Below are 12,715 nucleotides of genomic sequence, written 5' to 3'. Positions count from 1 at the left end.
CATGTTAAGTTAGCTTAGGCGTTTGAATGTGATGTACGCAAGGGTTTTCCAATCTCTGTGTAGCGTTAGACTGGCAAGCCATTGCCCGTTCCACACTTGTCTTTGCTGTGTTTCCCTGGTGATTAAACCTTGTGCCATTCTATTCCTGTTAAATCCATAGAAAATGAGAAAATGCTCGACATTTTGGGTGACACTTGTAAATCTGAGCCCCTTAAAGAAGAGACTTCCGAAGCGGAGCAGGCACAGGAAGCGAAAAGCCCGCCAGTGGGCCAAAAGGCAGCCGAGGAAGAAGAAGAAGACGCGCTTGCCACCACTGCTCTATCGGAAGAGGACCTTTTAGATACGGAGAGCCCCTCCGCCCTGGCTGTGGGCAGGAAGCAGGAGGAGGCGGAGGCAAAGCTCTTAGTGGTAGCGGCAGGGGAGACAAGCGAGCAGGGAGACGAGGAAGCCCAGCCGGACTCAGACTGTGTAGCGGTAGAGAGCAGGAGTGGTGGTGGTGGTGGAGGAGGAGGAGATGATGAGAGTAGCAAAGCAGCAGCCCAAAGTCTGGAAGCCGGTAGTGAGGCCAGTGCGGCTGGCCAAGGGGCCGCGAAGACGGAAGAGGAACCTCAGAGTGAGGAAGACCCCTCCTCTGCCACTAGAGAGGCCTCTGCCCCAGAGGGTGGTGATCAGAACACGAGGTTTGTTTTTTCTCCGTTTTAGACCAGATGCTGTCTTTTTTTTCCTTTAAAAAAAAACTCGTTGGTCTCTGAGAGGGAGGCCAATGTTGGCTTCCAATTGGCCTGCAAGGCTGATGAAATTGTAGCCTTATTCTTAAAAAAAAAAAAAAAAACCCATCCTTTTTTTTCTTGTGTATACTTTAAACAGAACAGTTTGATTTCTTTTCTGCAACCATCAGAGGTTGATTTTCGTAAATCCTTGTCTTTAATTGTCTGCAAGATTCCTGTAAGGTTCCCTGCCTGTGCTTGTTGGATATCTCCATAAGATGGTTTTATTGTTGATGGCTTTTTTTAAAACTTTTTTTTAAATTTAAATTCGGGTAGGTATTGAATTCTTGCTATTTTTTATATTTATCAGTTCCTTCTTTTCTTTCCTTATTGGCTTTCCCTTTTTCTGTCCTTAGTTCGGAGGAGAACAAAGATGCAAAACTGGCTTCAAAAGAGGAGAAGGGTATGTATATATATTTTTTAAAGTTCATGTGTGTGGCTGTTTTATTGTGTTTTCTTTTTATGGATTGAAAGCTGCCTGGGGAGTTGTTCTGTTTTGTTTCATTTTGACTGAGAGCCATGGGATAAAAATTATTGTTGAACAACCTCCTTTTCCCCAGCCAGAATCCTTGGGCTTTATTCTAGTGCTCCACTCTGCTAAGAGAGCCAGCGTGGTGTAGTGGTTAAGAGCAGTGGTTTGGAGTGGTGGTCTCTGATCTGGAGAGCCGGGTTTGATTCCCCACTGCTCCTCTTAAGTGGCGGAGGCTAATCTGGTGAACTGGATTTGTTTCCCCACTCCTACACATGAAGCCAGCTGGGTGACCTTGGGCTAGTCACACTCTCTCAGCCCCACCTACCTCACAGAGTGTCTGTTTTGTGTGGGGGGGAAGGGAAGTTGATTGTAAGTCGGTTTGATTCTCCCTTAAGTAGTAGAGAGTCGGCATATAAAAAAACCAACTTCGCTCTCTCGCTCTCTCTTGCTCTCTCTCTCCCTCCCTCCCTCCCCCCTCCCTTCTTCTCTGTGAAGAAGAGGCATGTTATCTTTGCAGAGATACAAATTCACAGTTTTGAGAACTGCAAAACCAAGCATCTGTGATAATATCTTCTAGATAGAAAAATTGCGCAAAATCTTACAGAAACCTCTGGAATAGCATGACATTGTGAATGGATTAATGGAATTCATTTACGAAAAAATTTAAGCATTGCATGAATATACAGCCTCATGCTACATAATCAAAAATGAATCCTTATTTCATGAGGTCTAATAATGTATCTTGCTCTGACCTGGATGGCCCAGGCTAGCCTGATCTCGATCTCAGAAGCTAAGCAGGGTCAGCCCTGGTTAGAATTTGGATGGGAGACCACCAAAGAATACCAGGGTTGCTGTGCAGAGGAAGGCACTGGCAAACCACCTCTGTTAGTCTCTTGCCATGAAAACCCCAAAAGGGGTCACCATAAGTCGGCTGCGACTTGACGGCACTTTACACACACAATAATGTATCTTAAACAGAAAACTATCTTTAGATAGATTTTTGCTCAAAAAGCATTTTTTTTAAAAAAATCAGGTTTAAATTTTACAAATCTCAGTTGTTGTTTTTAAGTCATTGATTTTTATCCACCCTGCTTAGAGCAGAGTTCTAGCTAGCTTAGCATTGTCTAGCTCTTTGGGGCCTCTGGAATAGGAAAAAAAAAATGTTTCTCCCATTCCTACTACCAGAGATCGTTTAACTGGAAATGCCAGAGATTGAATCTGAGACCTGCACGCAGAGCAGCCACGGCCTCTCCATTAATCAAATTTCAGTCATCCTCTGTAACATAAATAGCTAGTGTGAACCGTCCAAGATACCTACCCTTCTAGCAGGGCTGGCTTCCCCAGCAGAGAGTGTGACCTTGTCACGCCATAGTTTGATGCATCCGCTTTCTGTTTCCTTCTAGGTCGCAGCGCTGCCGCTTCCGGCCGGAACTTCTGGGTGAGCGGCCTCTCGTCCACCACCCGAGCAACCGACTTGAAGAACCTCTTCAGCAAATATGGAAAAGTAAGCCTTTAAAATATATATATATATATATATATTGTAAGTTTTACATCAAGCAAACAAACACACATAACCATCTCATTTATTCTCATACATGTATTTGTTTATTATTTACATTTATATCCTGCCCTCATTCCCGGCAAGCAGGGCTCAGGGCGGCTCACAACACAGTATAAAAACATCAATTAAAATCTATATTAAAACATAAGCCAGTTTGATTCTCCCTTAAGTGATAGAGAAAGTCGGCATATAAAAACCAACTCTTCTTCTCTTTCTCCCCATCCTTGGCTGTGAAATTCCTTCCTTGTTAACATTATGTGGGCTGTTACGGTTAGATCCCGATGAAACAGTTGCTGCTTCCCCTCACTCGAAAAAGGGGTTCGAGGGCCCTACCTGTGCTTGCGCTGCATGCTGTACAAACAAACGGTTAGCGGTGCGTGTGATTTTTAGCTTACAGCTGAAACTTGTGGAATTCATTGCAGCGGGGTTATGTTAGCAGCCACTGGCTTAGATGCCTTCACAGGAAAGAAAGTCAAGTAAGCAGGCTTTGTGACTGCTGTAACTGTGATCGCTGTGTAGGGCTCCATATACAGAGGCAGTACCAAGCAGGGGGGCAGGCTGTGGGGTAGCTGTCTCCATTATGCCCTGCCTGTGGTGCCCAAAGAAATTTGGTCCTTGGGAAGAGTTTGGTGGTCTGCTGTAGTAGAGTGTTATGGGGAGGGGCTGTGGCTCAGTGGTAGAACATCTGTTTGGGATGCAGAAGGCCCCAGGTTCAATCCCCGGCAACTCAAGTTAAAGGGACCGGGCAAGTAGGTGATGTAAAAGACACTGCCTGAGACCCTGGAGAGCCATGGAGAGGGGCCGTAGCTCAGTGGGAGATCATCTGCTTGGCATGCAGAAGGCCCCAGGTTCAGTCCCCAGCATCTTCAGTTAAAGGGACTGGGCAAGTAGATGATGTGAAAGACCTCTGCCTGAGACCCTAGAGAGAAGCTGTGGTTCAGTGGGAGAGCATCTGCTTGGCATGCAGAAAGTCCCAGGTTCAATCCCCAGCATCTCCAGTTAAAGAGACTGGGCAAGTAGGTGATGTGAAAGACCCCTGCCTGAGACCCTGGAGAACCACTGCCGGTCTGAGTAGACAATACTGACTCTGATGGACCAAGAATCTGATTCAGTATAAGGCAGCTTCATGTGTTCATGTGCAGTAGAGTGTTCTTTCTTCCACTTCATATTTAATGTGCACTGTTCCTTTTCTCAAGGTGGTGGGGGCAAAAGTGGTCACTAACGCTCGCAGTCCAGGTGCTCGGTGCTACGGATTCGTGACCATGTCCACTGCTGAAGAAGCCACAAAATGCATTACCCATTGCCACAAGACAGAATTACACGGGAAAATAATATCTGTTGAAAGAGTAAGCGGTTGTTCTTTTTTTAATCACTTTCTCTAAACCAATTGTTCCACCTCTCCCCCACCCCATGCCCCCCAAATACGTGCAATCCTAAGATTTTACTTCTAGGGTTTCTAACAACAATAATGAATTTCAGGCAAAAAATGAACCTGCTGCTAAGAAGCCTTTGGAGAAAAAAGAAACTGAGGTGAAGAGCGAAGCGTCAGCCAGTGACAGGTAATACTCTTCAAGCCTCTTCTCCCCCCCCTCCCCATTCTTTATCTGCCTAGAACTGTGGTTCCCAAAGTGGGCAGTACCATCCCCTGGGGGGGATTACCTAGGGGGGCACTAAGAGGGAAGGAGGCAGCAGGGGGGCACTAGAGGTGGGGCCCCTTCAACTGTGTTGTTCACTAATTTACAATAGATAAATCTATGGCACCATGCTGGCAAATTTGGTGGAAACGATCAGAATTCTTTTTCCAGACTTTGAAGAGCTGGTACCACTGTATCAAGTTCATCAGTTTTGTTGAATAAAATTCAACTTAAAAAGTTTAATTTGATTTTGAACAGATGTGCAGTTAATTGTTACTGTTTTGAAATTTTATTGTCATTATCTTCTTTAGTGCATCATGCAAACCCCTATTTTGAGTAATGCTTTTTATAGGGTAGGGTAGGGGGCGCTGGGGTTGACTTGGTGGAACCAAGGGGGCAGTGGCCCGAAAGGTTTGGGAACCACTGGCCTAGAGGAATAGAGGCCCAGCAGTATTTGAAACGTGTGTGCCACATCTTCCCAGAACTTCTGCAAGTAGTTAATGCAGTATTTTGGCACAGGGGAAAACTGTCTGGTATAAAATTAAAAACAGGCTGCTACTTACTTTACCCTGATGTCTAAACAAATCCACAGTGAAAACAGGACTTACAGTGCTTCTGAAAAACGGGCAGATCTGATCAATGGTACACATAAAGCTGCTACACCGCAGTTTGTCTGCCTCACTTTACCCTCCGTTCTGAACTCAACAATGTTGCAGGTCTCCCAGCGCCAAAAAGAACGAGAAAGCGGACCAGAAAGAAGACGCCAAAAAAGCTGAGGAAAAAGACGAGAAGGGGAAAGAGGAGGCGAAATCTGGATCGGCGGACCAGTCTAAGACCCCCAAAGCAGGTAATCTGCTTGGTTGTGTCGTTGGGGAGAACTGCAAGTGGATGGCAGCTGCAGGAGGGGGTTAAGGGGGATCTGGCAGCTCGCTGTGGTATTCTGTAGAAGAAGAAGAGTTAATTTTTATATGCCGACTTTCTCTACCACTTAAAGAAGAATCAAACTGGCTTACAATCTCCTTCCCTTCTCCTCCCCACAACACACACTTTGTGAGATAGGTGGGGTTGAGAGAGCTCTAAGAGAGCTGCGACTAGCCCAAGGTCACCCAGCTGGTTTTGTGTGTAGGAGTGGGGAAACCAACCTGGTCCACCAGATTAGAGTCCGCTGTTCTTGAGTGGGGAATCAAACCCAGTTCTGATCAGAGTCCACCACTCCAAACCACTGTTCTTAATCACTATACCACGCTGGCTCTCCCTAAAAGTGGGCTACCTTGCCTTGATCCCTGGCTGTCAACCCCCCCCCCCCCAAATCCCAACCCCCTTCTTTTCCTTCCTCATCTGGTGTTCCTTCATTCCAAAAGAATGTAGCAGGGCTTTGCTGATTTTTTGGCATTACAAACAGCCCCCGTCAGGTTTCATCGGTGGTTGTAAAGTTTGATCATGAAGGTCACGTTTTGGCTCTGCCAGACAAGCTCTCCTTGTGTTGAAATCCGCTCATTGCTCCTGCACATTCATTATCGAGAAAATGCCTTTCTACTACCGTATATACTCGCGTATAAGCCGAGTTTTTCAGCCCAAAAAAAGGGCTGAAAAAAGCCAACTCGGCTTATACGCGGGTCAATACGGTAGGCGAGGGGAGGAGGGAGGAGGGATAGAGGGAGGGGGGAACTTACCGCCGCCGCCATCCCGCACGCCTTCTCTGCGGCCTGGGAGAGGCCTGCAGGGCCTGCCTGAGTGCAGGCAGGCCCCGCCACCCCCCCCCCCCGCCACCCCACCCCCACCCCCGCGCCTTCTCTGCGGCCTGGGAGAGGCCTGCAGGGCCTGCCTGAGTGCAGGCAGGCCCCGCCACCCCCGCCGCCGCCGCCCCCCGCGCCTTCTCTGCGGCCTGGGAGAGGCCCGCAGGGCCTGCCTGAGTGGCGGGAGGGCAACCTGGGGCAGGGGCATTGTGTAAGCCGACCCTCGGCTTATACACGGGTGCCTAATTTTTCCCCATTTTTGGGGTAAAATTAGGCACCTCGGCTTATACGCGGGTCGGCTTATACATGAGTATATACGGTAGGTGTTGCCCAATGGTGTCTCCTGCAGGGGTGTTAAACATATGGCCTGGGGGCTGGATCCGGCCCCTGAGAGATCTTATCCGGCCAGCCGAGGCAGCCGCCCCCCTTTCTTTGAAATCAAGGCTATTCCAGGCACTAAACATTCATGCTGGTCCCAAAGAATATTGAGTTCATGCCTGTGGAGAGCTGGCTGCGTCGAGCGGAGTTATGTGTTAAATGTCTGCTTTTTCAACTCCCTGCTTTTGTATAGGAAACAAAGCAACAGAAAGGACCGTGATCATGGATAAATCCAAGGGTGAACCAGTTATTAGCGTGAAGACGACAACTACATCAAAAGATAGGGTAAGTTAAATGATGGTGTTTTTTTCAAGCTCTGTTCATTTCGTGTGTGTGTTAAACTGAAGTTGTTACATGCCACCTTCAGCAGCAGAGAAAGCTTGATCCCACTATGGCTTACCAGGAAGCCAAACTCTGAGTTGCCTGAGCATTCTCAGTGCAGGTGAAAGAGTTGCAGCTGCCTAAGCAGTCTTGCTCCTCCCTCTGCCCAAAGGGCCCAAATCATGGGGAGGGACTGTGGCTCAGTGGTAGAGCATCTTTTTGGAATGTAGAAGGTCCCAGGTTCAATCCCCGGCATCTCCAGTTAAAGGGACTAGGCAAGTAGGTGATGTGAAAGACCTCAGCCTGAGACCCTGGAGAACTGTTGCCAGTCTGCGTAGACAATACCAAGGTTATGATTCAGTATAAGGCAGCTTCATGTGTTCATGCCTGTCTTGACGTTTGCTTCCTGCTGCCACTGATGAAATAGTCAGAAGAAGGGCAGGGAAGTGCCTTGAGCATTCTGGGACCCATTTCCGGCTGTGAATCCCCCTCCCTCCAACTTCTGTCACCAGAGGAAAAGCAAGAGGCAGTTTTGACCCCTCCTCCACTCCTGAATCTAGCTCATCTGAAAATCCCTTCCTAGGAAACCTTCCTAATTTTCATATTCATGTGGAATTTTTATTCTTGTGAGCTGCTTTTTAAGCCTGTTTTTGGCTGAAAGGTGGAATAAAAACCATAACAAACATGTATGTAGAGAGGCTGTAACCCACTGTTGCCTTCCTTAAATATTTAGATCACAAAACAGATACTTTGTGGGATGGGATGGTTGAAGTTTTACTTGGCTGATCTTGGTTTAAGTGCTGTTGTGTAAACTGGAAGCAGATTAACCACAAGAGATGCTTTAGGGTCCCTTGTGGAAGCCGATCTGGACAAATCGGTACAGATCAGAGTGCCAGCATCAGTTTCTCATTGTGAGGGGGTAACAGGGCTGCTACGAGAAGGATTGGGGGTGCCAAATTCTGGGGGCCCATGGAGACATTCAGAGGGCCAGAGGAAAGTAGCAGCCTATTTGTTCTAGTCTTGCGTCTTCTGTATGTTGGAAGGCTGTGAGGGAGTCTTTGTTTGGAAACCTGTGCTGGCTTTCTCACCAGGCCTGTTGTGGGTTCCGCGTTGTGCCTGTAGTAAAAAAGAATGGCACAACACAGAGTTAAGAGGATTTTCGTGTGACCCTAGGGTCTGCGTGTGCGCTGCTTAGGGCCTGTTCCCTTAAGCTAGACTAGTTGCTTGTGTTAAGTGCCATCAAGTCAATTCTGACTCGCGGCTACCCTATGAATCAGTGTCCTCCAAAACGTCTTATCTTTAACAGCCTTGCTCAGGTTTTGCAAATTGAGGGCTGTGGCTTCTTTTATAGAGTCAATCCATCTCTTGTTGGGTCTTCCTCTTTTCCTGCTGCCCTCAACTTTTCCTAGCATGACTGTCTTTTCCAGTGACACTTGTCTTCTCATAATGTGGCCAAAGTACGATAGCCTCAGTTTAGTCATTGTGGCTTCCAGAGTAAGTTCAGGCTTGATTTTATCTAGAACCCACTGATTTGTTTTTTTGTTTTTTGGCAGTCCATGGTATCCGTAACACTCTCCTCCAACACCACATTTCAAAGGAATCTACTTTCTTCCTATCAGCTTTCTTCATTTTCCAGCTTTCACGCCCATACATAGTAATAGGGAATACGATGGAATGAATTAACTTAATCTTGGTTGCCAGTGTAGTTAGGTCTTCTTAATGTTTGGCAGTATTGCACAAAAGGTTTACAAAGCACGTTTCTCCCAATGAAAGTCAAGTCCTTCTTTTCACAAATAACTTCATGAATTTAGGCTGAGCTGCTCCTACTCTATACACGAGCTGTTCTTTTCCAAAACAGGGGTAGGCAGGCAGATCTCCTATAGCTTTGAAGTATCCAAAGGCAGTTCAGTTTGTGGCATGCATGTGTCTGGCTGGATGCATGGCTGAATACCTATACTTGTGTGTGTGTGATTCCCTTGAAATCATGCTTCTATAATTAGTTTTTTATGACTTTGAATGTTAGAGCGTCAAGAGCCAGGATCGTAAATCAGAGAGCAGGGAAAAGAGCAGAGAGAGGCCAGGGGTCGTGCCCTTCGACAAGATCAAGGAGCAACGGCGGGGGAAAGAAACAGATCACCGGTAAGCTGCTTAACACCGAAATAGTTTGCCACAGTGGCCGATCCTTTCCAGCAAAATTCCTGTTCCGCTCACCATGCACAAGCCTGGTTGGCAGAGTCTAAACCTGTCTTCCTTCAGCATCCCCCCTCGTGATTTCCTAAAGGTTTTGCCCGCTGTGTGTCTTCCCTGTTGCTTCCCTTCTTCAGTCGTCTTCCTGGGCCACTTAGAGAGGGAAGAAACAGTTGTTTCCCTGTATCATCTGTCTCAATTTCTCATGTAGGAGAAAACCCCTGGTATTTTCTCTCTGTGTGTATATTTTTTGGGAGAGAAGACATGCACATAGAAGGTGTGTATATTTTTGGGAGAGAAGACATGCACATAGAAGGTGTTTGGCATGGGTGTGGAGGAGTGTACATTGTGCAAAGATGGGTTTTTGCTGTTTTCCAATACCTACAGATGGCTTTTTTAAAAATGAACTTTTAATTGATTTTTTACATGTGAAATACAAAAATTAAAGAAGGGATATTGGGGGGAAGCGAGAAAAAAAATCATAAACATAAGCAAGGTAAAACAACCACCTGATACATTACTATTAGAATCCCTTCTATATTTACTACTAAGTTATTTAAAAATTATTACGAAACAAAAATATAAATTCCACCATTTTATACCAGTTACTGTATTAGTTTAAACTTTAGATAAATATCATGTTGTTATTTTTTTAAACCATTCTACCTTTCAGCATCTGTATTTATACCTAACTATAACAAGAAACTACTATTAGATGTCTCATACGTTATTTCAATTCAATTACATATCTTTGCTTCTTCATATATCCCCTTTACCACTTGATAAATTCTAATTTTCATAATAAGATATTCATGTTATAGTATTACATTTCCTTGTTTCACCTCTATATATTACTAATGTCATAATTCATAATATTCGAGTTCTCATTAATTATCTTAAATTATCAGTGAGAGGAGACACGCACATAGAAGGTGTGTTTAATTTTTTTGTTAGAGAAGATATGCACATAGAAGGTGTTTGGCAGGGGGTGGGGTGGTGTACATTGCGCAAAGATGGGTTTTTGTTGTTTTTCCAATAGCTACAGATGGCTTTTAACTGTCGAGAAGCCTGGTTGGCAGAGTCTAAACCTGTCAGGTGGGGGATGTAAATGCATGTCCGCTTCTAGTTTTTATCTGCAGGCTTGTACGTTGGGCTGTGACATTCATTAGAGTGCCCCTTCCGCCCATGGTTGCACTCTGGCAGAATCTTTTCCCCACCTGCTAGAGTCAGGAAGTGCTCTTCTGATTCTCCGGGGAAGCAGTCAATAAAGGCTTACCTCCTCCCAGCAGAAGGCAGGGCCAACAAACTGTGTCCTGCTGCAGGGAGGAAAAGAAGAAGAAGAAGAGTTGATTTTTGTATGCTGACTTTCTCTGCCACTTAAGGGAGACTCAAACCTGGTTACAATCACTTTCCCCTCCCCACAACAGACACCCTGTGAGGTCGGTGGGGATGAGAGAGTGTGACTAGCCTAAGGTCACCCAGCTGGCTTTGTGTGTGGGAGAGGGGAAACAAATCCAGTTCAGATTAGCCTCCGCCGCTCATGTGGAGTGGAGGAGTGGGGAATCAAACCCAGTTCTCCACATCAGACTCCACGGCTCCAAACCACTGCTCTTATCCACTACACCATGCTGGCTCCGTCTCTTCTTCCTCTTCCAAGCTGAGGCTGGGAGCACAGCCAACGTTTCCTTCCACAGCTTCTTCATCGCCTTAACCGTTTTCGGCAGGCAGGAGAGAGGGATTTTCCTAATGCCCGCACAGCCAGCCTCCCTCTGTGGGAAACGGCCATCCTTGCCAGCAGTTTGCTGATCTTGGTTGTTGCCCCCCCCCTTCCCCGCCATGCAGCAGGAAAGGGAGGCTGCCTCCACTCGTTGCGGCTTCCTGCTGAAGCTGCCTCCTGACATCTGATCAGCCCTAGGCCTGGGAAAGGAACGACAGCGTGTTGCTGTGGCGACTTACGACAGGTGGCTCAGCAAGGAAAAGGGCCAGTGAACGGGAGCTTCTGCTGCTGGGCCTGCCTGAAATTATGCCTGGTATGGACAGACTGGACAGGGAGAAGCTTTTCTCCCTCTATCATAATACTGGGACGCGAGGTCATCTGAAGCTGAAGGGTGAGAGATTCAAAACTGATAAAAGGAAGTATTTCTTCACACAAGACAGTTAAATGGTGGAACTCCCTGCTTCAGGCTGTGGTGATGGCTGCCAACTTGGAAGGCTTTAAGAGGGGAGTGGACATGTTCGTGGAGGAGAAGGCTTTCCATGGCTACTTGTCAAAATGGATTCTAGTCATGATGCATTCCTATTCTCTCCAGTACCAGAGGAGCAAGCCTATTGTATTAGGTGCTATGGAACACAGGCAGGATGCTGATGCAGTCATCTTGTTTGTGGGCTTCCTAGAGGCACCTGGTTGGCCACTGTGTGAACAGACTGCTGGACTTGATGGACCTTGGTGTGATCCTGCATGGCCTTTCTTATGTTCTTATGCCTCTCTGATCTCTTGGGTTCTCTTGTGAGATGCCATCTCGTACGTTTCTGGGCGTGTGGGCACTGGAGTGCAGCAGCCCGTAGCTGAATTGAGATGGGGGACTGCTCCTGTCCAGTTCTCGTTTTTTGCCCCGCAGTTATCCCATGCAGAATTACACCACCCTACCTCCACTGGAACAGGATCAATAATCCCTTGCTAATCCCTTCTGCATCCTTATTCTTGCTCTCTCCCTTCCCACTTGGGTTGTCTTCTCTTGGAGGACGAAGCCGAGACTGAGAAGCACTTGAAACATGCCAGAAGATGTGCAGCCAGATAAGGAGAACTATTTAAAGGAGATAAATCACGATGGAGAGCCGTATTAGTTTGTCACTAGCAGTTGAATCAGAAGAAGTGTGGCTCACGAAAGCTCCTGCCATTCATTTTGTTAATCTGGAAGATGCTGCTGGACTCTTGCTCTTTTCTTTTTAAAGGTGACACTCCCATTTCTATCCTGTCCAAAGCAATCTAGGTTCTTCTGCTAGGGTGTTCTGACATGGCTTCAGCGTAGACTCCAAAGTAGGAATTCACCAAGATCTTTTTCTAGGGCTACCCAAACAGAACTCTATGTCTTTTCCACAGGGCAAATGGGATCCAAGTTAGCCCCAGAGTACTCAGCAAGTCTGATCAGAAAATTGACAAGATTCCTTCTGACTTGACATCCCAGCGGTCACACATTCATCTAAGTTAGTTATGAGCTCAAGTTTTATTTTCCCATAGTTCCCCTAGTTTCTTGGAAAAGGGCTCGGCAAGTTGGCTAAAGTGGCCGGATTTGCGGCAAGCTGCTCCGTAGACTGAAGCTCTCATCCAGGGCTTTGGCCTCTCATGCTGTAGCCCGAATGAGTTAGTAGTTATAGCACCAGGACTTGCTCAAGGCCAGTCTGTCAACTCTTTCTTCAGGGACAATTTCTTTGGTAGATCTCTTTCCCTGGTCTTTCCGAAGACCAAAGGAAAGAGCCTCTCCCCCATCCCCCCCCCGCCAAGCGTTTTCACACCTGTCTTCTTGCTCCCTTCATGTCTGCGTGGTCTGGCCTTCTCTATGAAGTCAAATCCTCATTGTCCATGTCCAGCCAAGAAAGTCACTGGTAGGAAAATCTGTATCCACCACGACCTCCCTGCCCCAGGATGTGGTGATGGCTGC

At 46.7% G+C, this 12,715-nt stretch overlaps 1 protein-coding gene across 1 annotated transcript in view; it reads left to right on the top strand.

Moving 5' to 3' along the window:
- SAFB (scaffold attachment factor B) overlaps nt 1-12,715 on the top strand; it is a 45,890-nt gene that overhangs the window by 14,307 nt on the left and 18,868 nt on the right. Inside the window, exons 7-15 of the mRNA XM_056845595.1 lie at nt 161-680; nt 1,124-1,170; nt 2,643-2,743; nt 3,997-4,146; nt 4,280-4,359; nt 5,151-5,281; nt 6,742-6,833; nt 8,893-9,008; nt 10,353-10,364. Of these exons, the coding sequence (XP_056701573.1) occupies nt 161-680; nt 1,124-1,170; nt 2,643-2,743; nt 3,997-4,146; nt 4,280-4,359; nt 5,151-5,281; nt 6,742-6,833; nt 8,893-9,008; nt 10,353-10,364 (1,249 nt within the window). The remainder of the gene's footprint in view (nt 1-160; nt 681-1,123; nt 1,171-2,642; nt 2,744-3,996; nt 4,147-4,279; nt 4,360-5,150; nt 5,282-6,741; nt 6,834-8,892; nt 9,009-10,352; nt 10,365-12,715) is intronic.

Source organism: Euleptes europaea, chromosome 2, assembly GCF_029931775.1.
Source record: "Euleptes europaea isolate rEulEur1 chromosome 2, rEulEur1.hap1, whole genome shotgun sequence".
In the NCBI taxonomy this organism is placed as follows: Eukaryota; Metazoa; Chordata; class Lepidosauria; order Squamata; family Sphaerodactylidae; genus Euleptes; species Euleptes europaea.
The sequence above is the reverse complement of the archived record's forward strand: the minus strand, read 5'-3'. Positions and strand labels throughout refer to the sequence as shown.